The sequence below is a fragment of the Drosophila obscura genome, unplaced genomic scaffold, assembly GCF_018151105.1.
Source record: "Drosophila obscura isolate BZ-5 IFL unplaced genomic scaffold, ASM1815110v1 contig_186, whole genome shotgun sequence".
In the NCBI taxonomy this organism is placed as follows: domain Eukaryota; kingdom Metazoa; phylum Arthropoda; class Insecta; order Diptera; family Drosophilidae; genus Drosophila; species Drosophila obscura.
In genome coordinates this window covers 7602765-7628630 of record NW_024542774.1, presented here as the reverse complement: position 1 = coordinate 7628630, position 25866 = coordinate 7602765, and the positions used below count along the sequence as shown (strand labels likewise).

Genomic DNA, 25866 nt, shown 5'->3' with positions numbered 1-25866 from the left:
ATACTTATTATCTAAATTAACGTTGAATTTCAAATAAAGGTCTGTATTGAAAAAATCTGAAAAATAATGGCCTCTTCCGGAATATGCTGAGTCTGGCAACCATAAATGATTTGAACAGAAACAGCTACAATTTCGCAATTATACATAGTTTTCATATCTTTCATTCTAAATAAACAGATTTATCAAAAACAGAATAAATTCAACCCCCCCCGATATGGTGCACAAAGCCAAAATAAATACCAGACTATTCGTGTGTATCGTAAACTGTGTATTTTTTTTGTGACGCAGACATTGGGGCGCGGGTCGTTTGCCAAACAATAGTAGGGCATTGTCCTCCTGAGATATTGCGTGCAAACTAGAAGCCCTTTCCCAGTGCCCTAGCAATACATTTTTGTGTATGTATGTATGTATGTACATGTAAACACTATGACACATCGTCATTGTTGAGGCAGTAAAATACCATTGCAAATAAGTAAGAGAGAATTAATGCTATAAATGCATAATGGAAGTGTCCATTGCCCTCATCCGTGCGCCGGAAAGCGGCGCACGACTGGCGTCATGAGCTGCACTCGTCGACAGCCAGCGGCGTATCGGCCAGGCCCGTTGTGCTAGGCTCCGGCTGGAAATCTCCGACGACATCAGCTCCGGGGTCATCAATGCCATCACCAATTGTCAATGTGGGGTCAATTATTCGAATGTCCGCCAGATTCGCATACTGCATCTCGCTTGCGAGCCGTTCAGCTATCTCCAGGTCCGACGTGGAACCACTCGGCGGGTGCTTTGCCTGCAGAAGTTGCAAGTGGTAGTAGACGCCCTCGTCGTCTATCGCATAGAACTGCGAGAACTTGGCGTCGGTGAAGAACTGTTTGGCCTCGTTGCCCACAAACTTGATGCAAGCCAGCAGCTCCGGCCGGATGGCGTTTCCCCGCTTGTTCCGCCACAGTTCTGACTCCGGCTGGGTGTCCCGAACGGGCTGCCTCGAATAGGCAACAAATGGCGGCGGCTCTAACTCCGACATGTCCGAAACAATGGGAGCCGCATCGACAGCATCCTCATGCGTGACACTGTGCTGCCTGTGGCGTCGGCTGCGTCGTATGGCCCGCTGCTCAACCTGGTTGTTCCGCATGTAGGTGACGTTCCAGAAGCACAGCTGCTCCGCACAGCTAACGAGCAGCAGTTTGCAGGGCGAGAAGCGTAGCTGTCTGATGCAATGCTCGTGCACTCCCTTTATGCTGTAGACCAGCTGAATGGCAGATCCTGCCAGGGAGTAAAGCTGTTGGTGCACACATTAAATGGATTATAAATAATGGAAATATAAGAAAGAAACATTATCTGTGTCCCACCTCGATCATGGCACTCTCGAAGCCCAGCGCAAACAGACTAGCGTCATCTGTGGCAATCAGATAACTAATTTTTGCCTCCTCTGTGATCCGTTTGCTGCAGATGATATCGTTCCTAAGTGCCGTGTCGGTGAAGCTGAATCGGGAAACCTATAGGGCGCGGCATTTACTTTTAGTTTTGTTGGAGTTTTTAGCATGTGTCGCACTCACCTCAATGGTGTTGTTCCCGAAGGCCAGAAAGAGGAGACCGTTCTTCAGGTCGAAGCCAACAAGTTTTTCGTCAGACTCCTCCAGTGCGATGCGTGCCATCGGATTGGATAAGTCCAATTGCTGGAATAAACAGTTTAAATAGTCAGGGAATCATTCAGTCTCGAATAGAATACGCCTGCACTTACAAATACACCGTGCTGGGAGAACAAGAGCAGAAACTTTCCACCCAGAAGACAGGAATACTTGGTGTCCAGCTCCAAGTAGAGCGGCCAATCCACTGGCGAGCCGTTGCCAGCCACTGGCCTCTCTGGCTGTAGCTGGAATATCACAGTTTTGCATGGACCGTGTGCCGATGCCACCAGCAGCTGGGAGTTGATCTGCTTGAGGTAGTCAATGCGATCCGTAATAAACTGTTGGGGCAGCACCGCATCCCGGTTCACATCGATGATCACCCCGTCCATGTAACCGACAAATATGTGATCATCGTCGTGGGCGGATATTGCGGTAATGCGCGTTTTGCTGGCCGCATGCGTGGGTGTGATCGTTGACCAGGACGAAATACTGGACCTTCGGCGTGCACTTGGATCTGCAGTGGTCTCAATCTGATGGATACGCTCCTTGGAGTCCACGGCCAGCAGTTGAGACCGCCTGCTGGTCATGTCCAGCAGCGAGCGCAGATAGACATTGGGCTCGAGGCAAGCCCGTGTCATGCCCCTTGTCTCGTCCACGTTGTGGACCCACGTAATACCCGAATCCATGCTGCGCAGAGTGTGGACGTGCAGCAGCCGTTTGCCCTTGGCCCCACAAAGTACAATGTACTTGTAAATGGGATCGTACAGCTCATAAATGTCCACGCACTCGATGTGCTCGCTAACATTGCTGCGCAGCACCGGATCGGACATCTTGATGTCGTACACAATGAGGCCCGCCGATGTGCCCAGGATCAGATAGCGGCCATCTGCTGATCCCTTGGCGCAGTTAATGTAACTCCTGTCCGGCAGCTGCACAGGCTCCGACTGGAGCCGCACCAGAGGCTGCTGATAGTCGCCAGGCTCAAATGTCAGCCGCCACACGCTGTACCTGTGAATTAGCAGCAGCGTCGAGTGCTGTCTGCGTTCGGTGTAGGCTTCAATCGCCAGCGGTGGGTCGTTGTGGACATCGTAGCCACTGAGCTCTGGCTTGTCCCCCGATCCGTTTTGCAGATCCCAAACGGTGAGCGTGCAGTCGGCGGTGCACATGACATAGTAGCGGTTCAGCACCTGAACGAAGCAGCGCACTTGAAGCTGATTCGTCTTGAGGGTGGGCGTATTGGAGGACTTGAACACGTGGTCCCTGTCATCCCACTCACAGATGCAGACGTCGCCGTTGCTGAAGACCACATGCAGCTGAATCTTTGCGTCGCCCACTGTTGCCTCCTCGTTCAGGTGGAACGCCACAATGTTCTGGTCAATGCTCTGGTAGCTGTTCATGGCGCGCTTGGCAACGCCATTCACCAGCTGCTTGTACGAACGCGTCGCCGCATACTTCCGCAAATGGGCAAGGTGTGGCGGCCGTACACGCTGGCGACTTCCGCTGCTGTGTCGCCGGCCAAAGCACTCGGCCCACAGCGACCAGAGCTTCACACTGCCATTGCTGTGGTGCGTGAGCAGGTGCTTCTGTTGATTGAACACGGCCATTTTCAGGATGTTGCTGCTGTCGTTGTCATCCTTCAGCAGATACGTGTCCTCCGCCTCCAGTGAAACGTCGGTCAGCAGCATTTGATTGCTGGCCAGAGCCATCAGGCAGAAGTCATTGTTCAGGTATAGCGCGTGTTGAACCTCATTCTCCCCCAGGTTGATGATCTGCCGATGCTGATGAAAGCGACCACTACAAAAGGAATGTTAAGCCGTGATTGTAGTAGTTTAATTACGAGCAAAAAACCATTTACTTACTGCTCTGTGAACCAAACTTGATCGCCGAAACGCTGCACCTGTCGGTAGGCCTCCGCGTAAATGGCCTCCTCCTCGTCCATCAGAGCAATGCGCAGCAGGCGCGTAAACTTGGAGCGTATGAGATTCTCCTCAATCTTTGGCAAGAAATCCAGTAGAGCATTCACCAGGCGCCCAAACTTGGGATCATTGTCTAGATGGCAGCACCAAAATGGGGTTAACTTAATGCACATTTCAGGAACGAAGGGAATGCATACCGACTATGAAGGATCTGTAGAATTTCAATTGTTGCAAAGTGTTCAGTATCGAGCCACTGGCATTCCATGCTGTCGTATCGTGTCGTATCTTTTGCTCAAGAAATCGAAAGTCAAGAAATATCTTGCGGAACAGAGCCACGCTCTCGGCGTGCTTCAATTGGGTCAGATGATGGCCAATATGGCAATAGAAATAGCTATCCAGGTAGGGCACCGTCAGATCGTCATCATCGTCGAATGCCTTTGTGATGCTGACGCCGCAAGAAACAGAATAGAATTTTGGATTGTAAATGGAATACTCTATGGAAATCAGGGACTCAATATAATACGCACTTGTAATGATCAACGATTCGTTGGTGGAGTGCAGCAGCGTTATCCACCTCAAGTTTCAACTCCGAGTATATCGCGGGTATACTTATGGTCGAGTCATGGGTCTGCTTCTCCACCAAGGAGTATCTGTGCAACTTATTCACCACCACCATCGGATCGTCGCTATCTGATTTATCGTCCGACCAAACCAGAGATAGGAGCTGCATGCGAATAAAGATTCAAGATTAGATCATTTATTTCCAATGGAACCAAACAAGACACTCACATGGATGGGTATGCGGGCCGATGCAGGGAAAATGAAGAGGTTATCGAACATATTCCTATTTATAAACGGCTCCAGTACCTTCAGTGAGCTCTCGATAATGCTCGTCAGTTTATTGCAGTTCACACTGCGAGGAAAAAAAAAGATATTTAAGCGATTGTAAAAAGGGAATTTCATTATATTTTGCCACACTCACTCTTTCCAATTATCCCACGTGGCCAGGCCGTCGCGTATGCTCTCCGCCATAATGCTCAGGTTGCGTGGATTTGTCGTCGCCAATTCCCGGGGCAGATCCTCTGGCCTGCAGTGGAGATACTTGACAATTAACGACTCGGCCTCGTGCTCCGTGAGGGCATCCTTTAGCGGCACATGCTTGGTGGTCGCCGCGGACAGGTAATCGGTGACGCATTTGTAGCGTGTGGTCAGGAGTATCTTGCAGCCGACATTGAACGCCTTCCAGGTACGAACGCTCTGCACATTGCGCAGCACCAGCAGACAGTTTTCGTATGGTTTGCTCTTGAGCAGGCGCCGCAGTTCGACTTTCACGCTGTCAATGCGTTGCATGATGTTCCAGGTGCCAGAGTCACATCGGCCGCTCCAATTCGGCTCGATCTGGTGGAGTAGTGTGAGTAGCATTTCGAGATCTGCCTCGGGGCTGTTGCAGTTCTTAACGTTCAGCCAGAATATCTTAAAGTCCATCTTCTGCTGCACCTTGTACGAGCAGCATACGTCGAGCACAAGCCACTGCTTGCCGGAGCCCAGTGGGCCATCGACGAGGACATTCTTGGCTGGCCTCAGCTCCAACAGAGCCTTGGTCAAGTCCAGATACTGTCCACAGAACGTACATATATTGAAAAACAATTTAAAGTTTAAACATTTTATTAATCGAATATCTTACCGGTTTCAGGCGCGGCACATTGTACTTGGAAAAGACCTGGTTGTCATTGAACAGGCGATCCCGCTGCTCTACGTACAGCATGGTGTTGGGGCTCGGCTGCAGATACTCGGCCTTGATGGGCGTCATCAGGAATTCATAGTTGGCCCCATCGCGATTGTTGAGAACCTCCTCGACGAACCTCTGAACGATGATCTCGGGCTTCTCGAGCAGCTTCCAAAATAAAAGGTAGATGCCGACATTCGTTTGATTCGATGCGAGGATGAAGTCGATTTCCCGTTTGCTTAGTATTGAGCGCAGCGAGTCCTCCACATCCTTGCAGTCAAAGTCCTCGATGAAGGCGTCCAAAAACACGGACAATATGTCCTTGTAATGGTAATGCATCTCATTCAAATCAGTGTCTATTGTGGTGTTTATAAAAATAGACTGCAATAAAAATTGTGTTGTTACTCTTTGTCCACAAGTCTTGACCCACTTAAACGAAAAACAGAGTATCCAAAACTATCAGAGAATGGTGAAATTAGATACGTGTACCGATCGTGGGCCATGACTGCTCCTTCTGTGTGCTGCTCGTCAAGGAAATCAGAAAAAAAAACTTGTTCAACTCGAAAAGATTCGGAATTCGTGATAAATAGCAACACACGATCATAAAAGGAAATTCTAGTTAGAATCTGTGCAATGTCTCGTCTCCAAACTCGGACACTAAACTATATTTACTTATTAAATTAACTCTTTGATTAAAACTATCGGTCGAACTATCTGTTCCCGCCAAATCGACGACAGGTGACTCATACCCGGGAATCCCGAATGCGAGTGGAAGCCTGGCTGGTTGTGCAGATAAAATGTGGCTTTACTTAAGCATAACAAGAGAGATACGATACAAGTGAATGAACTTGGAGTAATTGTGTTTGAGTGTGTGTGTGTGTGTGCGCACGCTCTTGAGTCACAATGCCTTGAATTTATGAAAAGAGAAACAAAACACAAAAGAAGCGGGGTGAAAAACAACCACGTATGCACACAGGAGGGGGAGAGGTACGGGGTATGGTGTTAGTAATACGCGTAAATAAATTATATTTTAGATTTTTGGCACTAGTAGAACAATTATACTGCACAATACCAGTGCATTTGCACCTGCAACCTGCCTATACATATATACGAACGAATGCCACACACTAATACTTACGTTTGTGTTTATTTATAACGAAACCGTTGTCCTTACATTAAAAGAGAAATAATTCTATACGTATGTATTGCACTTTATCTTATGCTAGTTGAGACATCGGCTGAACGAGTTCTGCGTTCTTTTGTGTTTCACATTGTCTTAGTTATCACACACTACGAGAATTGCGACAAGATTAAAAAAAAATAAAATTGCACAAAAAAATTGCGCACATGAAGCACAACAACAACACTGTCTAGTGTGACCGTCTAGTGGGGGCGAATAAATACTCGAAACGACCAATCTCGATAGCAAATATAAAAGATTTGAATTTAAATTAATTTGTATCTAAAAACATCAGGAATTCGATGCTGTACTGGGACATATCCCTCAATGGCACAAAATTGAATGTTATTGTTATTTTTAAATTACCGCCGAATTCGTTCTATTTATCGCACAAAAGTACCGATATTTCTTGCAGCTTACCCTGGCCATCGATAAAAATCAAAATACTCGTTTATTTTTTATTAACAACATGAAACAACAGCAAAGTAGTGTAATTTTTCACAGAATTCAGAAAAGTACTTCCCTTGAATATTATATCCCACAGAAATAGCCATTTTCCAAAAACTTTCGCCAGTCCAAAAAACTATCACCAACAAATATATTATCAACAAAGATATATATCGATATGTTGATATCTCTCCCCAGATTACACTGCACCCGACAGTGAAAAGGCGAAATTGGTAATTATCTTTTCCAAAGAAATAATTGGTGGGTAAAGTATAGAGACAACAAATAATTTAATATTAGCATCACGCATCTCAAGTTATGCATAGTAAAAACACGTGAACTTATCGGCCATTAATCTATTTCCGACAGACACGGAGACACGAGCAAGCGAAAGTTGAAAGACAGCAAAGCAAAGGTGACAACGCAAGCAAGACGAAAAAAAAAAACGAGCGACGTATACGTATAATTTTGATCAAATTAAGGTAGGCATTGAAAAAGTCAAGCATCAGTGTCAGAAAGTATTGTGGGTCAGTGCAAGTCAGTAAAGCAAATATAAGAAGACGATTCTTTGTGCTTAAAAAAAAAAAATCACCTAGCGAAGAAACAAAATGTCCGCAATTGTGGCGGAATTGGCGTCGGCGCTCGGCGTCGACGTAACCGCATCTTTGGAACATGAATGTGATTTGTTTGGTGCTGTTTAAAACGTGTTCAGAGCTGATTGTGTTTTTTTATTTATAGTTTTCGAGAACGACGCCGCTATCGCTATGTCATGCCGCGCACCCTTCCAACCCGAAGACCAGTATGAGCAACTACGTCGACCGAATACCGGGGGCAATGTCGCCGCCGCCGCCGCTGGCTTGGCCCATGGCGCCGCCATCCCCCTAGACCAACAGGCGCACCTATTCAACGATTATGGAGGAGCCGCGGGCTATGCCCAGAGTGAGTACGCTCCTGGCCAGGCTGTCGGTTACGCACAGGCCCAGGCCCAGGCTTTGTCTGAGCTGGCCAGCGGCTTTGACGGCTCGTCGAAACTGTCGGCGGCCGCCACTATTTTTATACCGAGGGCAGTCGCGCCCCAACAGCGACACCAGCAATATCAGCAGCAGCACCAGCCCGGAGGATCAGCGCCTTACGGTCAGCAGCAGCAGCAACGCTATGTCAATGGCTTCAAGCATCATCATCAGCACCAGCAGCAGCACCATCATCAGCAGCATCAGCAACACTACAATAACCATCATCACCACCAGCATCAGCAAAAGTTTAAGAACGATATGCAAAATCTCCCGAATTCTCTCCAAAGTCGTCTGAACATATCCAATCAGCAGTCTTCGAACAATGGCTCAATGGGGGGCAATTACTATCAGCAGCAGGTACAGCAGCAACTGCCACACCAACAGAACACACAACATCAACACGGGAAATTCCAACGTTACACTCATTTAAATAATTCATTCCAACACCATCAGCAACAGCAGCAACAACAGCAGCAGCAGCAGTATTTCCAAAATCAACAGCAGCAGCAGCAGCCGCAAGCCTCCACTTCGTCCGCAGCAGCCTCGTCCTCGTCGTCGTCGACCGCGTCGCAGCCGGACATGGCTACCATTGCATTGGAGTATCTCGATACAGTGATACATTGCCTTAACCAGGTGAGTTCAGCCAGCATTCCGTTTCATTTGGGATCTGTCCCACTAATCGCGTACTACTATTTGATCGTTCTTTCAGAATCCGGGCCAATTTGATACAATCGCATCACGTTTCCTAACCATTTTCGACGGCATGGAGAACAACCACTACGTGCTGTCGATCGCCATGGAGGATATATTCGAGAAATCCATCGAGCAGCCAAACTTCCGATACATGGGGGCCAAGCTGTACAATTTGTTGCATATGCTGAACCCCAAGCCGGACTCGCTATTCCACACTCTGCTCAAATTGAAGCTCGACTACCACCAGGAGGAGGTGTCCAAGTATATGACTTCTGGCGAGCAGCAGAAGGTGCGCGAGACTGCGCTCTTCCTCGCCGAGCTGTACATGCAGCTCCGTGGGGACGACGATGCCCGTATCCAACTCATTGCCGTTAACATTGTGTACTCTCTGACCAAGCTCCTGGCCTCCGAAAGTGCAGAAAACGTGCGCTGCATTTGTCAGACCCTAAAGCTGGCCGGCTACGACCTCACCGCCGACTGCCCAAAAGACATGCTGATTATAATCACAGCTCTGAAAGAGATTGAACTGAAATCCCCCGGCAAGTATGCAATGGCCGCTAGTGTCATTGCCTTGCAGCAGAACAATTGGGGCCGCAAGGTCTCCAATGCCCTCGGTGGCGAGGAGGACACTGTGGCAGAGCCACCGCGCCTCAGCGATGAGCCCGTTTTCTACGGCCCAGATGGCCATGAGCTGACTGCCGAGGAGACGGACTTCCTTGCTGCCGAGGACGATGCCAATGGCAGTGAAGGCGACGAGTTCGATGTACGGGACGGCGACCTGGATCTCGATCCCGAAATGGACGAGGAGACCGAGCGCGCGTACAAGGACTTCTGCAAGCAGGGACAGCAGCAGGCGCAGGCCCAGGGCCAGTCGAATCGCAAAACTTAGACGGGCATCTGTGTGGTTTAATGGCGTGGCAGCTAGGTATATATATATACTCGTACATGTGTATGCACGAACACCCGGCAGCGAATTAATATATGTACAAAGCATTTTTAACACATTTCTCGGTTGTAGGATCGATAATTTCAGTTGCATGGTTCAGAACCAATTGTGATTATCTTTTAAATTATTTGATAGCGAATTGTTTGTGATATATTTCGTTTCATGCACCACTATGACATGTTTATAACCATTTTGTTCTAACCATATTTTTGTGATACGCATTTTTTTTGTATCTGTACCTCGCCACATGGTCGTCGGCCCTTCAAAACACCCCCCACCCTTCACTAATCAGCTTATCATTTTTTTGTGCTTTTTTATTTTTGTTTATTGGAAAGAAAAAGAAATTAAATTAAATTGCAAAGAAGAAAAATAACAACGCGATAGAAAGCCACTGCCACGCCGCTGCAACAGCACACACACTAACACCCAGCTGCACTCAAAGACTCATACATATGTACACCCACACTTACATAGCATATGTGTAGACTTATAACGGCAAAACAAAAACGAAACGAAGTAAATGCAAGAAAAAAAAACAAAATAATTTCACATTCAATTAAATCAACATTCTCTTGATCATACAAATCGAAATGCAGCAGCAGCCACGTCTAATTTTTAAATAATTGTAATTATTATTAATGAAACCATGATTTAATTATAAATAAAAATTATCGAATTGCGTTTAAAACAAACATTTGGCTATTAAATACCTACATATAATTATTTAATTTCCAAATTAATTAACGAAACGCAGTTTATTTGCGCGCAAATCAATTAACCATTCCAACTATCGATACCACTTTATGCGTCTGCAGCCCTGCAGACAGCGTCCCTACCAGACTAGACTTGAAAGATTTATATATTTATATTTTTTGAGGTAAGAAGGAAGGAGAATTTACAAGATAATTCGTTATCATTTATTTTCCGTTGTCTAGCTCAAGTTTTTCACTTGTTTAATTAATGGGGGCTAAGTGAGTTAAGTTCGATTAGTCACTCATAATTTAGGGTATATCGGTTTATAAATTAGTATATTTCATAAATTGTTTAGTATATGACGGTATTTACAAACAGTCAATACTATCGTGATAGTATCGGGCTCAAATAATTATTATATATTTTTTTGTTTATATTTACTGGTTACTAACCTGATTAAATAGAGCGGGGTTAAGCTATTTTTTTTTCTCGGCTTCTGAGGTTTCTGAGGTTCCAGTCACACTCGACAAAACAAATCAAGTAAACTATTTATTTTTCCATATATGTATATACATTTGAAAATGACCGCCAAACTCATTTAGCGCACAAAAAATACTGACATTCGCTCTCAATTCTTGGTGGGTTTTCAAAATTTGCTCTCTTTTCAGGTGTGAGAAACGTTCCCGTAAGATGCATTTGATTTGTATGGGAAAAATTTCAGCAACATGGGGAATGAAGTAGCAGCACTGTTGTGCAACTTTGGCACGGGATGAGCAACAATCTGCATACCTTGGGAAAATGGATATTATGGACTTGAGATATTGTTTGTAATTTCAGGCTCCAATTAATGCAGAAACTACTCAGTCTCTGTTTTCAATATATTAACGAAATTTTGCAGCTCACGGGTTCCAATAATAGGTATCAGAACCGGGATAAATGTATATATAAAACACAAACATGTGCATTTATAGGAGAAAAACATGTCAATCTAGGATAAAATCATAAATAATGTTTCAATGGAGCTTGGAACAAAACATTTAACATCAATCAAAAGAAATAAGGTATACAAAAGTAAATACGCATAGAAGAAACTTTGTTGACCAGCAACACTGACGTCACATTTAGTCAACATTTACGTTTTATGCTTTGGCCGTTTTTGTTTGAACCCTATTATCTAAACAATCCCATTAAAAATAGTTCTGAAAACTAGCCAATCCTAAACAAAATTCATTGAGGAATTCGATAAAATTTTTTTTTTAGGGCTGAGAGGGCTAACTATCTAGTAATATTAAGCTGAATATCAAAATTGACGAATTTCATATCACAAAATATCAGGGTATGGCAGCCCGCAGCAACTACGAATTGCACGAGTCTGGCAGCGCAACAAAACGACGCCACATTCGTTTTATGTTGTTTTTGTTTGAACCTTTTTATGTAAACAATTCAATAAAAAAGACTTCTGAAAACTTGTCAATCCTGAACAAAATTAATGTATCTATCTGATAAAATTATTTGTTTAGGGCTGAGAGTCCCAGCTAGCTAGTAATATTAAACGGAATATCAAAATCGAGGAATATCAACGTTGAATGTTTTGAAAAAACAATCGATACTATTGTGATAGTATCGGGCTCAAATAATTATTAAAAATCCATTGAAACCTTTTAGGAACTTGTCCATTGTAAAAATTAGATGCCACCTGTCGATTTGCTTACAAATGTGTCTTCGTATTTTATAGCAGCCAATCCAAACATATCAAAAGCGCAACGACTGTAGCTCGATACTATCATGATAGTCGCAAAACCGTCGATAGTAGAGGCTAGCAGTAAAATATCGATACTATCGATAGTGCCCTCGATGGTTTGACACCTCTATATTACGGTATTTACAAACAGTCGAGCAGGAAAGAATTAAATGTATGTTTGTGTTGTGTGATAAAACCGATCGTAGGCAAGTCAAGTACACTCGCGAAACCTCAAGGAAGAGTGTCGTTGCACGTATCGTATCGATGTATAGAGGGCCTTGAAAATAATTCAGAGACCAAAACAAGAGTGACGTCATAATGGTGCTATTTATGTATATACAGACAAACATTCATATATTTGGGATACAGAGTTTTGCTAAATATTGGATTGGCTAGTGTGGTATACACTCAAAAGCGACGCACGCAAACAAACACATACACACAGCCATTAATAGATAAAAACAAAACTAGCAATAAGCTGTAATTCTCGAAAGTATTTATAAGAAAAGCAACAAAAACGCGACAAAAGTGACAACTAAAGGTCACAAAAAAAACACAGTGCAATGGCAAAACAACAAATACTACGAAACGATACATAGCGTGCTGAGGGTGGGAGGGACAATCGTGCGTATCCGTGTGTGCTTCTGTGTGTGTGTGTGTGCGTGTATTTTTTGAGTATTTTGCAGACAACAAAGCGAGAGGAGACGACATCCTTAAAAGAATAAAAGAAAAAGTGTTTAGAAATGATAGATTAAATAAAATGCTTTAGTGGCGACTCATGTCTAGGCAGGTCTAGTGTCGCAGGCAAAATTATAAGCAAAAATCTCTCAAGTATCTGAAGAGTGCACTCTCTTTGTATGAACGACCCAGAAATATAATCCAGATTATCCATAGCCTAGTGCCAGGCGTTTGAAGCACATTCTAATCAATTATTGCGCCCCCCTTGTGCTTTTAAGGTCGACTGCAGCACCAGCAGCTGATTTATGACAGGACGACAAAATGAACTAAGAGACTTAAGTCGTCAGCCACAACGAGAATCGAAGCGGAGATAACTTTTATACAAGAAGCTCCCACCCCCCCTCAACATCCCCACAAAACGCACGTAGGGTCGTCCCACAAGTGTCGTCATGGGCAGTGTCTGGAAGCGTTTACAGCGCAATTTTAAGCGAGCGGCAAAGTTCCAGTTCACCGCATCCTACCACGACCTGCACCTGGAGACCACCGCTAAATGGTAAGTGAGAGGAGATACATATGTATCTGTATGTAGGTATATCTATGCATGGGATTCAAGTATTTAGAGCTATTCTGGTCAGGCGAAAGTGAGGAATTTCCCGTTTTCAAGTGGCTCTTAAAGTAGCTTTATGTACATAGTATGTGCTTATATACACGTACATGGCCCCACTTCCTGTTGATATTCAAAACTCTTTTATGCAGATTGCTCTGTTTAATCATCACTTGCATATACGAATATGTACAGATCTGTATACAAGAGGGTTGGCATATCAGCGGTCAAGAGCCCACATATGTATTTGTAAATATTTCGTCTTTATCCGGGAACAAAAAATGTTATTCATTCAATTGTACATACATTTATACATATTGAAATGTATAATAAACCCGCGAATGTTCTTAGAATAGATTCGAGTTGAAGGCACTTGCAGATTGCTCAGAAACAGATAATCCATACATACATATATAATTTAATAATCATCTTTCAAGGCGGCCATCAAATCTCTCCATTGTGTGGACAAGGAGATCGAGACGCGTGGCCAGTGCACCCTTACCATGGGAGCCGGATATGATGAATCCCCTGTTGGGCAATATATCCTGGCCAGTGCCGGACAATCACACCATATCCGTCACTCTGTTCAAGGATCCCCGCACTCACGAGCTGGAGGATAAGGATTGGACATTCGTCATAGAAGATGTGAGTGAGCAATGTAACCAAAAAGTACACTTTACTTACATCTTTTCTGCTTGTTAGGTCACGCCCATGGGAAAGAAACGTGTGCTGGCCAGCGCCAGCATCAATATGCGAAGGTACGCCAGCATCGAATCTACTCAGCAGAGCTTTACATTGAGTCTTAAGCCGGTCTCGAAGAAGATAACCGCAGCCAGCCTGGAACTAACCATCAGCTGTGTGTTCCTCCGAGAGGGCAAGGCAACGTGAGTACACAGACACCCCACACATCCGGCGATCCAATCCACTATATGCAGATGGGTATGGGTTTTACAGAGATGAGGACATGCAGAGCGTTGTCTCAATGATGTCGGTGAACAACAACTGTGATGTGGCGCCGCTAGATGATCTGGAGGATATACCGGACCTTGACAATTTCAGCGAAATCACGGACAACCTGTACGATTTCACCCATCAACTGGAGCAGATGACAACGAGCCTCAATGGCTGCATAGATGTGGCCACGCCGCTAAGTGGTAAGTGTCGTCTCCCATGCCCATCCTTTGTATGCACAAACACTCTTGATGTTTCGATGTATTTCCAAATGTACAAATCAGATTAGATTAGATTAAGTATGTTAATTCAACTTAGTATATAACTCTTAGTGGTAGACACATATCTGTACAATAATTCCTCATACTCAAACAATATTTACTTTCCTTTCTATCCAATCCACACACACACAAACACAAACCATGTATCTTGAATGAATTACCCCGCAACTCTCGTATTCTTGTGCGTGCAAATGTAAATGTAAATTTCGTTATTCGTTTTTCGTTTATTTTCCGTTTGTTGCTCTGTGTAGTACCTTCGTTATCTGAAGATCCCACACCATTGGCCGAGTCCTTTAATCAATTGCATTTTGAACTAGAAGCCGATGGCGAACGGGAAGCTTCGCATACGCTTGAATTGCCAGCAGCTTCTGCTGCTGCTGCTGCCGCCGAAGAGGGCTCCAAAACGCCCAACGGACTGCAGCCAGTGGTGGAGAGTACGCCCAGCAGGGGCACAGGTGAAAAGCACAGGCAAATGGAACAGCAGAAGACACCCGCTGGCTCACTGGGATACAATCACAGCGAAGGCTTCGCCAAGGTGGTCACATCCACACCTCTGGAACCAAAGGCAGCCACTGCCAAGGAGAGTGCGAAAGCAAAGAAGGGAAAGGCCTTAAACTTCGACGCGAAGGAGGAGTACAGGCCAGTTGTCGATCTGCCGGCTGAGCCCAAGAAGGAGGACGCCTCGAAGAGCGTTAACAACAGCAGCACGGCCACGGTGGCAGCCCCACCAGAGCCCACAAGGAGCAGCAAGGATGCCGCCTCGTCCAATGCAAAGCGTGCCGAGCTGCAGCCCCTGAATCTGAAGAAGAGCTACGAGCCAGTGGCTCCTGCCCCCGCCCCAACGCTTAATGATTCTGTCCAATCGCAATCGAGTGCAGTGAGCGGTGGTGGGATGAACAGCCTAAAGCCCGTGGAGAAGATTGTGCTAAAGGAGAACACCCCGGGCCAGGATCTGCTCGAGTGGTGCAAAGAAGTTACCAAAGACTATCCAAATGTTAAGGTTACAAACCTAACCACCAGCTGGCGCAACGGCATGGCCTTCTGTGCCATCATTCATCATTTTGTTCCGGATCTGATGTGAGTTTCTCTTTGGCCAGAGATCCTGCAACGTTCATGCTAATCTTCTGTCACCATTTCTCAGCGACATGTCCAAGCTGAGTGCCCACGACGTGGTTGGCAACTGTCGCATTGCCTTCGATGCGGCCGAGTCGCTGGGCATACCCCGTGTCATTGAGCCGCGAGACATGAATCTGCTAACAGTGCCGGATAAGCTTGCTGTCATGACATATCTGCACCAGTTGCGGGCGCACTTTACCGGCAAGCAGCTTCAAATCGAACAAATCGGTAAGTAAACTAATGAAATTCGTATAAAGAATCAATTTTACCCTGTCCCTTTTTTGCCAGGCACAACCTCGGACGAGTCGAGCTACGTTATTGGCAATTACAAGTCGGACAATTTGTCGCAGAACCTCAACTTTTCGCACCTAAAGACGCAGCTGCTGCATCAGAACTCCTTCGACGAGGAAATCTTTTCATTGGACAAGGCCCAGCAAATGTCGCCGCAGACCAAAAAGGATGTGAAGAACCTTATTCTGTACAACTCGAAGAATATCCTGGGCAAAGTGCTGTCCCCCACGAAGGACAAAAACTCGATCAACGCATTGCAGCATACGAATCAGTCGAATCAGTCATGCCTGACGTCACCGCCGACTCAGCCCCTGTTTGTGGATGAAGGCGAGGAGAGTTCAATGAACGCTGCGCAGGTGGGGGGCAAGGAAAACGCAGCTTTATCCGTGCTGGATGCACATGCGGCAAATGTGAGTAGAACTGCCAGCAGCCAAATGGTAGCTGTAGCTTCCGCAGTGCTTCGTTTTGTTGCAGTTTTTGAATTGATTTCATGTTGTAGTTAAGCTTTTCGTTGCTGTAAATATGATTTGGTTTTTTTTTGTGTTTTCTTTTTTTTCGCTTTACTTTTGGTTTGTTTTATAGCGAATTTTAACGCGCCACAAGGCAATGAGTGAAAAAGCTAAGCTTATGATGGAAAAGTTAAAGTTGGCCAACGGCAGCGGCGGCGATCGCGGCGATGCGAACGACGTAAGTAGCTTTCGTTTTGCCAGAGACACAGTCCGGCCGCAGCGCCAGCGGCAGCCTATCACTTGCATGCATCGCAATTGCCAGCTAATCAATCAATGCTAACACAATTATCGCCCTTGTTTGCTTTCGCAGGAGGAGCGTCAGCAGCGGTTGCGGGAGCAGGCACGTCGCCTGATACTGGAGACCCGAACCAAAACTATGGACAGTCCCACCAGCCCCACGAAGACCAAGCGCTTCAATTTTTCGCCCGAGCGCACCATTTCGCCCATTCAGAACGGCTCCGAGGAGTTCTACTTCGAGAATCTGAAGAAGTTGGACGATTCGGAGCCAGGCAGTGGGGGAAACAAGATCAGTCCTAGTCATAGATTAAGCAATGCCCTCTCCGGGGGAGTCAACGTCAACGGCAGTCCACTGCAATCGTTCAATGCGATTGTGGACCGCATCTCACCAAAGCACGAGAAGAGGGTAAGCTAACATAAGATTACATTGAGCGGTTAAGTTCTCATCTACTGTTTTTCTGCAGGGTGAAAAGCTATCCTACATCGAGTCCGAACTGGAGGCACTGGAGCGGGAGCAGGAGGCCATCGACCAGAAGGCCAGCAGTCTGGAGGCTAAGCTACGCGCAGTGATGGGCGGCAATCCAAGTAATAATCGAACCAATCGGAACGGCAATCCGTTCCTTAGGCTAATCCGAAATAGTATTGGTGGTGGTGACGTGATTCGCATTAAGCTGCTTGATTCCGACGATGAGAGCTTGTTCGGTAGTGGAGGAGCATGCGGGAGGGCGGGTATGGGTACCCCAGCGGGTACAACCAGCGATGACGATGAAACCTCCAGCGATAGCGCCTGTATCTCGGACGATGAGGTGCTGACCCAGGGCCAGGCACTGAGACGGCCGCGGGCGCGACCCCGCTCCCATTCGTGTTTTGTAAATGTGAATAAAGACCATCATCCATCGACCAGCCCCACAACCCATGAATGCCATCAAGAACATCAACACTTGCGGCCGCGACCGCATCATGTGCATCATGTCGTGCCCTACAGTCATCTGCTAAGCAGTTCCGCCTCGGGCATGTCCTCCCAGCAGTCCTCCTATGACAATCTGCCAGTGTGCAGCGACGATGATGATGCCCTGGCCATGGCAGCCACAGGACATGTGGCCTCCATTCGGCGGCAGCAGGATCGCCACAAGCGGCGCCACCATCAACGGCGCTCCCGCCGATCCCACTCTCGCACCCATTGCGGTAAAGTGCCTGCCAGTCCATCCACTAAGATTCATTGAGTTCCTAACTGCTTCCGCCATGCGCTGCTACTACAACAGCACCCCCAAACCGCCGCCTCACCAACGCCTGCCGCCGTTTTCGTAGCCTAAAACCGCAACGCATCGCATCGCATCGCTCATACCCTGTACCTTCTGCTGTATCCTTGTCTGCTCTGTGCTGTTTGTTGTTTGCCGTTTGTTCGTTTTGTGTGTTCCTACCTTTTGCTTACCCGTTCTTAAAAAAACAAAACAAAAACCTGCTCCCGATTGTGTCTAACTTTGTTCGAAGGAAGCTCCAAGCTCTACCTAAAGAACGTCTCACTAATTCTCACTAATCACAGAGTCTGTCATCTCTGCCACAGCTTTTGAAAACCGCCGAAGGAGTCCTACTTCCTAGACTAAACTAAACTACACTTTGAACTACAATTAGCATTTTATAGATTATAGAAACCATTTGTGTGTGTTTGTGCATGCCGTTGTAATCTTAACACGTTTCGTTCGTTCCCCACCCACAGAAACCGAGGAAACGGAGGAGCAACTGTTATCGCAGTGGTTCACGCTGGTTAACAAGAAGAACGCGCTCCTCAGGCGGCAAATGCAATTGAATATACTGTGAGTGTGGCTCTATCTATCTATATTTTGCTCGGAATGCATTGCTCATTCTTATGGGACTTACAGCGAGCAAGAGAAAGATCTGGAGCGAAAGTTTACAATGCTCAATCAGGAACTGCGAGCGGCCCAATCAGTGGAGGACTGGCGCAAGACGGAGGTGCAGCGCGAGAAGGAGCGACTGCTGCTCGAGGAGCTGGTTACAATTGTGGATAAGCGGGATCAGTTGGTTCAACGTCTGCACAATCAGGAGATTGCGTAAGTTATGCCACCTCCTTCTCCCCCATAACAGAACCCAAAAGAATTTTCATTTATTATTTGTAGCATTGAAGACGATCACGAGATAGCCAGGGAACTGGAGCAAGTGGATATCAGCGGTGGGAAGGAAAAATGTGTTCTACAATAGAAAATCGAAATTTTACGAAAACTTGACTGGAGATTATACTTATGAGTACCACACACACACACAACCACAACCCAAAACCCAAACCCCAAACAAACACACACAATCTTATCTATGTAACTAGTTAGATATTATCTATGTATGTTTGTTTGTTGTTCAGTGGCACACGATGTGGCTCTGCTATGTGGTTCGGCGCCGCGTTCTTACTTCTACTGAAGCGAACCACAAATATGGCATGGACCCACACTTGGCCATGGCAAATGGCAAATATATGGTTATAAAAACAAAGAGTTCTGTGACACTACGAAATCGCGTTTGTATTTAAGCAAACAGTTCAATAATAAAAATAATGATCAAAACGTCCGTTAGCAAACTAAGAAGTATAACTCAAAAACACTGAACAGAAAGAAACATCAAATGCAAAAGAGCACTCCCATTTGAAATCACGAACAAATATCCCCTCCCCATTGGAGATTGTAATTCTGTTTTCAATTCCTTTGTTTGGTTGTTTGTGCCATCTGACGATCATTCATTCACCCCACCTCCCTGAACGCTTAAACGGAAGAAAACTGAGGAGAGGCAATTTTACGATAATTTTTACTGTAGCATTTATCCCCCCAATACAAGAAACGCTTCATCCAAAAATATACATATACACCTACATACACATACATACATATACATATATATATTTATATTTATTATGAACTACTTTTGTGCAAAAGAAAGGGAACTATGTATCTTACCTACCATTTAATTTAGATTTTTATCCATACGATATGATACCATAATGTACCATGAGTATGCTCTAAGTTTAAGGCAAAGGCAAAGCGCTTTAATAATAATTTAAAGGTGGCTTATATACTTATATTATGTACTACCTTACGTTGCCCCCCCCCCCCCTGCCCCGACCCCTTCAAGCAAATGTATGTACAATATAAAGAACTGTTCAAAACCGAAGGAACCGAAAACCCCCTAGCTAATAAAGAATAGACAACGCGTCGATGTCGTACGAAATAAACCCAAAAAAACATTTCTGAATAAATATGCGTATATGCGTGTTGTTGTTTTTGTCAGTATGTATATGTAAATATTTATTTAAATAGATCTGAGAGATGAGTCAATTCGATTGCCAGTTAAAAACAAGTCTTTATTTCGATTTAAAATTTATATACTCGTACATATGTAGAAAAATACCGTTGTCTAATACAACTTGAATCAATGTTCGATATGCAGCAGGTTAGTCTTTAGAATTATGTAAATGTTATTTCGATAGATAGTATATATGTATGTAGATATCTTTGCACTTCGAGGATTGACACTTGAGTAGATTGCTTGATTGATTCTAAGGCGTAATGAGATTCCTTTACATTGTACTCTTAATATCGTATTCGTTTCACAGATTTCTTCTGTAAGGAAATTACAATTAATTATGTCTATTGCTTAGATTTGATCTAGAAAGCTTTAACAAGTGATTTAACAATTAATTGACGTCATGGTTGCATCACCATTGCTCTAGCTGGGCATTAAACAACTACAAAAAGAAGCGAAATCAGAGTTGAGTATAAGGCAAGGCTACAAGCACGATAAAGGCGAAGGTTAAACTAACATTTGGCGTGCCGGGTGTAGCGGCGCCGGCATGGGTCATTTCATGCAGCTCCTCGTCGGTCTGATTAGCCGTCTCCACTTTGTAATTGAATGTCGCAGATACGGGCTTGTGGTCGGAGAGGGTATACTCCATATTCGACTGATAAGACAGCTGGGTGGCGCTCAGGGTAACGGCCGGATAAATATTGCGCTGCACGCGATGCAGGATCCTATCACACCAGGCAGGGCGTCGCTTCAGGTCGTAGTCATTAGTGCCCTCGATGAACTACAAGAGGAAAACCTTTTATTATTTCTGATAAGGGAAATTGAATTGTTTTTTTCAATCACCTTAAAAGTGGGTGCAAAGTTGGGTGCCTGCTCCTCCAGCAAGCTAAAGGCATTCCCCGACTCCCTCAGCAGGTTTAGCTGGTCCTCTTTGAGCAACTCCTCATAGCGCATACCTTCCGCTGCGGTCCGCACGTCCCATGCGCTGGTCTCGCCAGAGAGTCGGAAGTTGAGGTCTCCAAACCAGAAGACAAAGTCGTGGTCAAAGATGCGACGATAGCCCGAGGCCTCGTACTTGTGGTTGTCCACTATCTGGTGGTAGTCTTCGATGCGTTCCTTCAGCTTGTCGTCGTGGGCCGCCAAATGAGAGCACACGAAGACGGCTCCAGTCCCATACAGACTGAGGCGGATGCTTACTGCACCCTTGTTACCCCACAGGCCCCCCAGGCCAGTTCTGGTCGCCTCCGTTTCGATGTTCTTCATGTGGGGAATGTGTTTGTGTTGGGCGAACATCGTTATCAGTATTCCCTGCAGCTGCTTGGAGTCCACCTTCACGTACTTGTGATCGTGCAGATGGCTGGCTATTTTCATCACCCACGGGTCGTCCTGGAAGATGTTCAGCACCTGCTTGGTGCTGACCTCCTGCATACCTATGACGTAAATGTCGGGCAGCTGGTTGCCCGGACAGTTGGTGGTTCCATTCAAGGCCAGCAGCGATGTCAGCGACAAATCCCTGGGCGAATGTGTGCCAACATTCCAGGTTAGCAGGAATATGCACAGATCGGCGATCGCAGTTGTCGTAACCATTTTCGCGACTAATTAACTATGATAAATACAACACTACGACAATAGACGACGTCACAAAGGTGAGCTCACGGAGATCCGGTTTTGGATTTGACAGCACATCCAGGGCCACTTGGACTGCAGCTTTGACGCACACTTCTCAGCATTTAATGACACAAACACAATTTTAAACTATTAATTGGATTTAAAAATCCCGCAACCCGTTTGCTGTAATTATATAATTTTTAGAAGCGCGGATTAGCGCGTCCACAGTCGTTTTTATTTTGTTTTGTTTTTGTTTGGGGATTAGAGGTGTCAAATCATCGAGGGCACTATCGATAGTATCAAAGTTTTGCTGCTATCCGCTACTATCGACGGTTTTGCGACTATCATGATAGTATCGAGCTACAGTCGTTGCGCTTTTGATATGTTTGGATTGGCTGCTATAAAATACGAAGACACATTTGTAAACAAATCGACAGGTGGCATCTAATTTTTACAACGGACAAGTTCCTAAAAGGTTTCAATGGTTTCTTAATAATTATTTGAAAAACATTCAAAACTATCGATTGCTCAACTATCAATCGTTTGACAGCTCTAGTTTCCGAAGGACAGACAGACCACAAGATTTATCAATAAAATATTTTATTATTATTATTATTAGATTGTTTACATAATAAGGTTAAAAAAAACGGCCAAAGCATAAAACGTAAATGTTGACTAAATGTAAATTGTTGCTGGTCAACCAAGTTTCTTCTATGCGTATGGGCTTGTTTATACCGTATTTCCTTTAATTGCTGTTAAATTTGTTGTTTCAAGCTCCATTTAAACATTAATAATGATTTTATCCTAGGTTGACATGTTTTCTGATACCTATTATTGGTACCCGCGAGCTGCAAAATTTCGTTAATATCTTTAAGAGAAAATTTTGAAAAACCACCACGATTTGAGAGCTAATAATATCGATATTTTCGATATATATTTCTTAAACAAAACACAAAAATATCATCAATATATCAATATGTATCGATACAGAAGATATAGAAACGATATTTTACTTATTCTGATGATTTTTGTGGACCCAAGTGTGTACACACTTTCAGGATTGTGTGTAATAATAAACAAATCTTTATCAATTCTTTCCTATTTGTTTAACACAAGTTAAACGCATGGCTAACAGCTACGACATACCCAGTTGGTTTGTAATTGAACGCGACTACATCTGAACACATAAAATACACACCAATACCGCAAATTCTAGGGCTGGAAAGCCGCCGACTGGTCTCCATCTGGATGTGCTTAAGGACGACAAATTAGTCCAGAAATTGATGGTTGATGATAAAAAGTGCTATTTATTTGGTCGAAACAGTCAAATGAATGACTTTTGCATCGACCACGCGTCCTGCTCTCGTGTGCACGCAGCCTTTGTGTATCACAAACACCTCAACATTACCTACCTCGTGGATTTGGGTTCCAGTAAGTGTGAAAAATCTTCCATATTGTGCGAAATAACATGGACATGGTTATGGTCGTTCACAGCCCATGGGACGTTCATTGGCACCCTCAGACTGGAGGCTCATAAGCCCACACAGCTGCAGATGAATAGCCAATTTCATTTTGGGGCTTCGACAAGGAACTACATCCTGCGCGAGCGACCGTCTGCCGGCCAGCACACCAACATTATGGAGGATCTGCCCATCAGCGAGACCGGTGATGGAGCCTTGCTGGGTTTACCCGAAAGCCAAACCGAATTGGATGTGAGTTTCAAGACATTACGAAGGCCAAGTCGATCAATGGGTCTTCCCTTCTAGAATCTCACCGAGTACAACACGGCCCACAACCGGCGTATTTCAATGCTGGGCATTGACGATGACACCAACATGCGCAAGCAGAACGCCTTGAAGCAGGGACGGCGGAGTCGCAATGTCACATTTAATGACGAGGAGATCGTCATCAATCCAGAGGATGTGGACCCCAATGTGGGACGCTTCCGTAACCTTGTGCAGACCACAGTGGTGCCGGCCAAGCGTTCGCGGTACGATCTCAACCACATGGGCATCCACTCGGGGCACAGCAGCCTGGCGGCTGCCAATGCAGCCAGTGTGCAACAGATTTTCCAGCAGAGCCTGGCGGAGAGTAAACATCTTCAGCATCGAGAGATGGCAGCTTTGCAAGCGTCTCCGCAGTCACCCACAAACTCCCTATATCAGGGGCTCCCAGAGGCTCACGGCAAGAGCGATCTGGAGCCCATCTCTCCTCTGAGCATTGGCTCGAAGCTGGGCCTGCTGCTACCCAATCCCGCGCCCGAGGTGATGCCCGTTTTCGAAGAGGAGGTGGAGCCCACTTCCACTTTGGCTCAGAAGTTGGCCGTTGCCAATGCAGGAGGTGAGTGATTCGAAACGTTTTCCCTATCGGATTTATCTTCAAATAATATTTTTTTTCATTAAAGTGCGTCGCCATGCCGAGGATCCGCACGACTCGAGTGGCGAGGGCGATGGTCTGGGACCACAGAAAAAGAAATACGCCAAGGAGGCTTGGCCGGGACGCAAGCCAATGCTGGGGCAGTTGTAAATGGAATACAATTGAGTTTCTACCTCTGATAAACCTAATGCCTCTTCATAATTAAGAGTCTTTCCAATAATAATCGGTAATTATTTAAAGCATAAATTTAATTATGTTCCCACCCCTCCCCAAAGTAATTAATGCATGTTTATATAGTTTTCAACAATAAAAAGTACATATTTTTCATCCACATTGATCACATTTTGCAGCTATGTGGATATCGGGGAAAGGGTATCACATCCCTTATATTCTTAACACCAGTCACGAGCTGCAGATAACGCTCAAAGCCCATGCCGAAGCCGCCTGTGGGTATCCCTCCGTATTTGCGGAGGTCCACATACCACGACAAGTCCTTGGGCAGCTGTGGATGGGCGCTCAAAGTGGCTGCATCGCTTTCGCGCAGGCTGCCACCACACAATTCCCCCACAGCTGGCATCAGTAGATCTAGGGCATGCACACGATCCGGATTAGTGCGGGTGATTTTCATGTAGAAGGGCTTCTGCTTTGTGGGCCAATCCACAACGAAAACGGGCGTGCCACAGTGGGAGACGAGAAACAGTTCCTGGTCCTTGGTGAAACCCTCGTCCAAGCTGATGGGCGTCTTTAGGCTCGCCTTGTTGGCCAGCAGCACGTCGAGGGCATCGTCGTAGCTCATGATCGTCCATGGAACATTCAGCCAAGGCAGATCCGAGCTGGCATTGGCATTCCGTTGGCAGAAGTGTAGATCCTCGAAGCTCGTCTCGAGCAGGCGGTTCGTAATGGACTTCAGCATCTGCTCAATGAATCCTGCCAGCTTCTCCAGCTCTTCCAGATGCGCCAGCTCCGCCTCAAACATATAGAATTCGGCTAAATGCAACGGCGACTTGGAGTTCTCGGCTCGAAAGGCGGGCGCCAGGCAGTACGTGTTTCCCAGGCCATAGGTCATGGCCTCCAGATGCAGTTGGCCCGAGACGGTGAGAAATACCTTGCTATCGAAATAGCTCTGTTCTGCTGGCACATTGGGCCGCGCCATTTGCTTCAGCAGTTGCTCCGAGTCAGGCTCAACGCGAAAAACTTCGCCGGCACCCTCACAATCGTTGGTGGTCATCAGCGGAGTGTTGATCTGGACAAAATGCAGCTCATCCATGTAGTCATGTATGGCCTTCTGAGCCTTGTGTCTTACTCGCATCTGGGCGGCTACGTAGTCGACACGGGACCGAAGATGCAGATGCTCTCGGACATATTCCGGTGCGTGTTTCTGCTTGGGGGTGAAGGGATATCCGTCCTGCAGGTGTCCTTCGGCTTTCGGACAAGACAAAGGTTTGATAAGTGCAACACAGGCTTAACAGTAACCAGATTTACCCAGTGATTCCACGCGATCTGCATGCAGCTCAAAGTTTCCGTTGGGTGCCACTTGGATCTGTCCCACGGCCGTGATAACGCTGCCCGGCGTTAGGTTTTGTGTTTCTGGATTGCGTGTGACAACCACTTGGAATCTTCTGCTCGTCGATCCATCATCCACGTCTAGAAATGTGTTGTTCTTCAGCCGGCGAATGTTTTTGATCCATCCCTGCCAATAATATGAATGTTTTAATTCTTTAACCAGCTACAACTCGGAATCGGGGGCTTTACCTGAATACTGAGTGAGTCACCTGGCTTATGTGACTTGGCTATATGACCAATTCGCTGAGAGCTGCAGTAAAATCTTCTGATAAGTAACATATTTGTATATTTCAGCGAAACAGCTGATAAGCACCGTTATCGAATGATAAGGTCTAGTGCCAGGGATGCAAGTTTCGAGCCAATCAATGT

At 45.7% G+C, this 25866-nt stretch overlaps 6 protein-coding genes across 15 annotated transcripts; 3 read left to right on the top strand and 3 right to left on the bottom strand.

The window, feature by feature from the left end:
• Positions 1-254: 254 nt before the first annotated feature.
• LOC111076673 lies at positions 255-6617 on the bottom strand. The gene is made up of 11 exons (XM_022370557.2): positions 6403-6617; positions 5223-5645; positions 4521-5152; positions 4328-4451; positions 4066-4262; positions 3736-3983; positions 3482-3671; positions 1736-3416; positions 1551-1670; positions 1344-1490; positions 255-1273 (listed from the first exon to the last, which is right to left on the bottom strand). Exons 2-11 carry the CDS (start codon positions 5601-5603, stop codon positions 557-559), a joined length of 4437 nt encoding a protein of 1478 aa, XP_022226249.2. The 5' UTR covers positions 5604-5645; positions 6403-6617; the 3' UTR covers positions 255-556.
• A 412-nt stretch (positions 6618-7029) lies between these two features.
• LOC111076696 (polyadenylate-binding protein-interacting protein 1) lies at positions 7030-10199 on the top strand. Of its 4 annotated transcripts, none has more exons than XM_022370586.2 (4): positions 7030-7124; positions 7261-7373; positions 7630-8537; positions 8614-10199. In XM_022370586.2, exons 3-4 carry the CDS (start codon positions 7656-7658, stop codon positions 9484-9486), a joined length of 1755 nt encoding a protein of 584 aa, XP_022226278.1. In that variant the 5' UTR covers positions 7030-7124; positions 7261-7373; positions 7630-7655; the 3' UTR covers positions 9487-10199. The 4 variants fall into 4 exon arrangements, with proteins under 4 accessions (XP_022226278.1, XP_022226277.1, XP_022226279.1 ...); XM_022370585.2 differs by having other exon boundaries at positions 7045-7152; XM_022370587.2 differs by lacking the exons at positions 7030-7124; positions 7261-7373 and adding an exon at positions 7426-7569 and having other exon boundaries at positions 7630-8261; positions 8358-8537.
• A 1866-nt stretch (positions 10200-12065) lies between these two features.
• On the top strand, positions 12066-19937 carry LOC111076669 (EH domain-binding protein 1). Of its 5 annotated transcripts, none has more exons than XM_022370550.2 (14): positions 12066-12149; positions 12934-13208; positions 13697-13904; positions 13962-14143; positions 14214-14413; positions 14812-15568; positions 15633-15835; positions 15896-16308; positions 16481-16585; positions 16718-17050; positions 17109-17229; positions 18362-18458; positions 18525-18713; positions 18780-19937. In XM_022370550.2, the coding sequence occupies exons 2-14, from the start codon at positions 13105-13107 to the stop codon at positions 18859-18861; spliced, it is 2994 nt and encodes a 997-aa protein (XP_022226242.2). In that variant the 5' UTR covers positions 12066-12149; positions 12934-13104; the 3' UTR covers positions 18862-19937. The 5 variants fall into 5 exon arrangements, with proteins under 5 accessions (XP_022226242.2, XP_022226241.2, XP_022226240.2 ...); XM_022370549.2 differs by having other exon boundaries at positions 14809-15568; XM_022370548.2 differs by having other exon boundaries at positions 14743-15568.
• Positions 19938-19961: 24 nt separating this feature from the next.
• Positions 19962-21820, bottom strand: LOC111076670 (phosphatidylinositol 4,5-bisphosphate 5-phosphatase A). 3 transcript variants are annotated; one of them, XM_022370551.2, is made up of 3 exons: positions 20794-21820; positions 20468-20731; positions 19962-20392 (listed from the first exon to the last, which is right to left on the bottom strand). In XM_022370551.2, exons 1-3 carry the CDS (start codon positions 21535-21537, stop codon positions 20363-20365), a joined length of 1038 nt encoding a protein of 345 aa, XP_022226243.2. In that variant the 5' UTR covers positions 21538-21820; the 3' UTR covers positions 19962-20362. The 3 variants fall into 3 exon arrangements, with proteins under 3 accessions (XP_022226243.2, XP_041448790.1, XP_041448789.1); XM_041592856.1 differs by having other exon boundaries at positions 19963-20267; XM_041592855.1 differs by having other exon boundaries at positions 19963-20731; positions 20794-21819.
• A 760-nt stretch (positions 21821-22580) lies between these two features.
• Positions 22581-24260, top strand: LOC111076668 (nuclear inhibitor of protein phosphatase 1). The gene is made up of 5 exons (XM_022370545.2): positions 22581-22711; positions 22775-22989; positions 23053-23270; positions 23325-23898; positions 23963-24260. The coding sequence occupies exons 1-5, from the start codon at positions 22683-22685 to the stop codon at positions 24082-24084; spliced, it is 1158 nt and encodes a 385-aa protein (XP_022226237.1). The 5' UTR covers positions 22581-22682; the 3' UTR covers positions 24085-24260.
• Positions 24231-25816, bottom strand: LOC111076667 (probable asparagine--tRNA ligase, mitochondrial). The gene is made up of 3 exons (XM_022370544.2): positions 25687-25816; positions 25417-25624; positions 24231-25356 (listed from the first exon to the last, which is right to left on the bottom strand). The coding sequence occupies exons 1-3, from the start codon at positions 25774-25776 to the stop codon at positions 24272-24274; spliced, it is 1383 nt and encodes a 460-aa protein (XP_022226236.2). The 5' UTR covers positions 25777-25816; the 3' UTR covers positions 24231-24271.
• Between the last annotated feature and the right edge of the window lie 50 nt (positions 25817-25866).

What these genes read in the sequence shown, in the direction of transcription:
- LOC111076670 (XM_041592855.1), bottom strand. Translation starts at nt 21,537, where the DNA reads ATGGTTACGACAACTGCGATCGCCGATCTGTGCATATTCCTGCTAACC. An exon ending in ACTTTGCACCCACTTTTAAG is followed by an intron (nt 20,732 to 20,793) that starts GTGATTGAAAAA and finishes TTCCTCTTGTAG; the next exon opens with TTCATCGAGGGCACTAATGA.
- LOC111076673 (XM_022370557.2), bottom strand. Translation starts at nt 5,603, where the DNA reads ATGCATTACCATTACAAGGACATATTGTCCGTGTTTTTGGACGCCTTC. An exon ending in CGGCCCGCATACCCATCCAT is followed by an intron (nt 4,263 to 4,327) that starts GTGAGTGTCTTG and finishes ATTCGCATGCAG; the next exon opens with CTCCTATCTCTGGTTTGGTC. An exon ending in CGAATCGTTGATCATTACAA is followed by an intron (nt 3,984 to 4,065) that starts GTGCGTATTATA and finishes TTGCGGCGTCAG; the next exon opens with CATCACAAAGGCATTCGACG.
- LOC111076669 (XM_022370546.2), top strand. Translation starts at nt 13,105, where the DNA reads ATGGGCAGTGTCTGGAAGCGTTTACAGCGCAATTTTAAGCGAGCGGCA. An exon ending in TGGATGCACATGCGGCAAAT is followed by an intron (nt 16,309 to 16,717) that starts GTGAGTAGAACT and finishes TTGCTTTCGCAG; the next exon opens with GAGGAGCGTCAGCAGCGGTT. An exon ending in CAAATGCAATTGAATATACT is followed by an intron (nt 18,459 to 18,524) that starts GTGAGTGTGGCT and finishes TGGGACTTACAG; the next exon opens with CGAGCAAGAGAAAGATCTGG.
- LOC111076668 (XM_022370545.2), top strand. Translation starts at nt 22,683, where the DNA reads ATGGCTAACAGCTACGACATACCCAGTTG. An exon ending in AGCTACGACATACCCAGTTG is followed by an intron (nt 22,712 to 22,774) that starts GTTTGTAATTGA and finishes CGCAAATTCTAG; the next exon opens with GGCTGGAAAGCCGCCGACTG. An exon ending in CCTCGTGGATTTGGGTTCCA is followed by an intron (nt 22,990 to 23,052) that starts GTAAGTGTGAAA and finishes GGTCGTTCACAG; the next exon opens with CCCATGGGACGTTCATTGGC.
- LOC111076696 (XM_022370584.2), top strand. Translation starts at nt 7,500, where the DNA reads ATGTCCGCAATTGTGGCGGAATTGGCGTCGGCGCTCGGCGTCGACGTA. An exon ending in CGCATCTTTGGAACATGAAT is followed by an intron (nt 7,570 to 7,629) that starts GTGATTTGTTTG and finishes TTTTATTTATAG; the next exon opens with TTTTCGAGAACGACGCCGCT. An exon ending in TGATACATTGCCTTAACCAG is followed by an intron (nt 8,538 to 8,613) that starts GTGAGTTCAGCC and finishes TCGTTCTTTCAG; the next exon opens with AATCCGGGCCAATTTGATAC.
- LOC111076667 (XM_022370544.2), bottom strand. Translation starts at nt 25,776, where the DNA reads ATGTTACTTATCAGAAGATTTTACTGCAGCTCTCAGCGAATTGGTCAT. An exon ending in GTGACTCACTCAGTATTCAG is followed by an intron (nt 25,625 to 25,686) that starts GTAAAGCCCCCG and finishes TATTATTGGCAG; the next exon opens with GGATGGATCAAAAACATTCG. An exon ending in AGATCGCGTGGAATCACTGG is followed by an intron (nt 25,357 to 25,416) that starts GTAAATCTGGTT and finishes CTTGTCCGAAAG; the next exon opens with CCGAAGGACACCTGCAGGAC.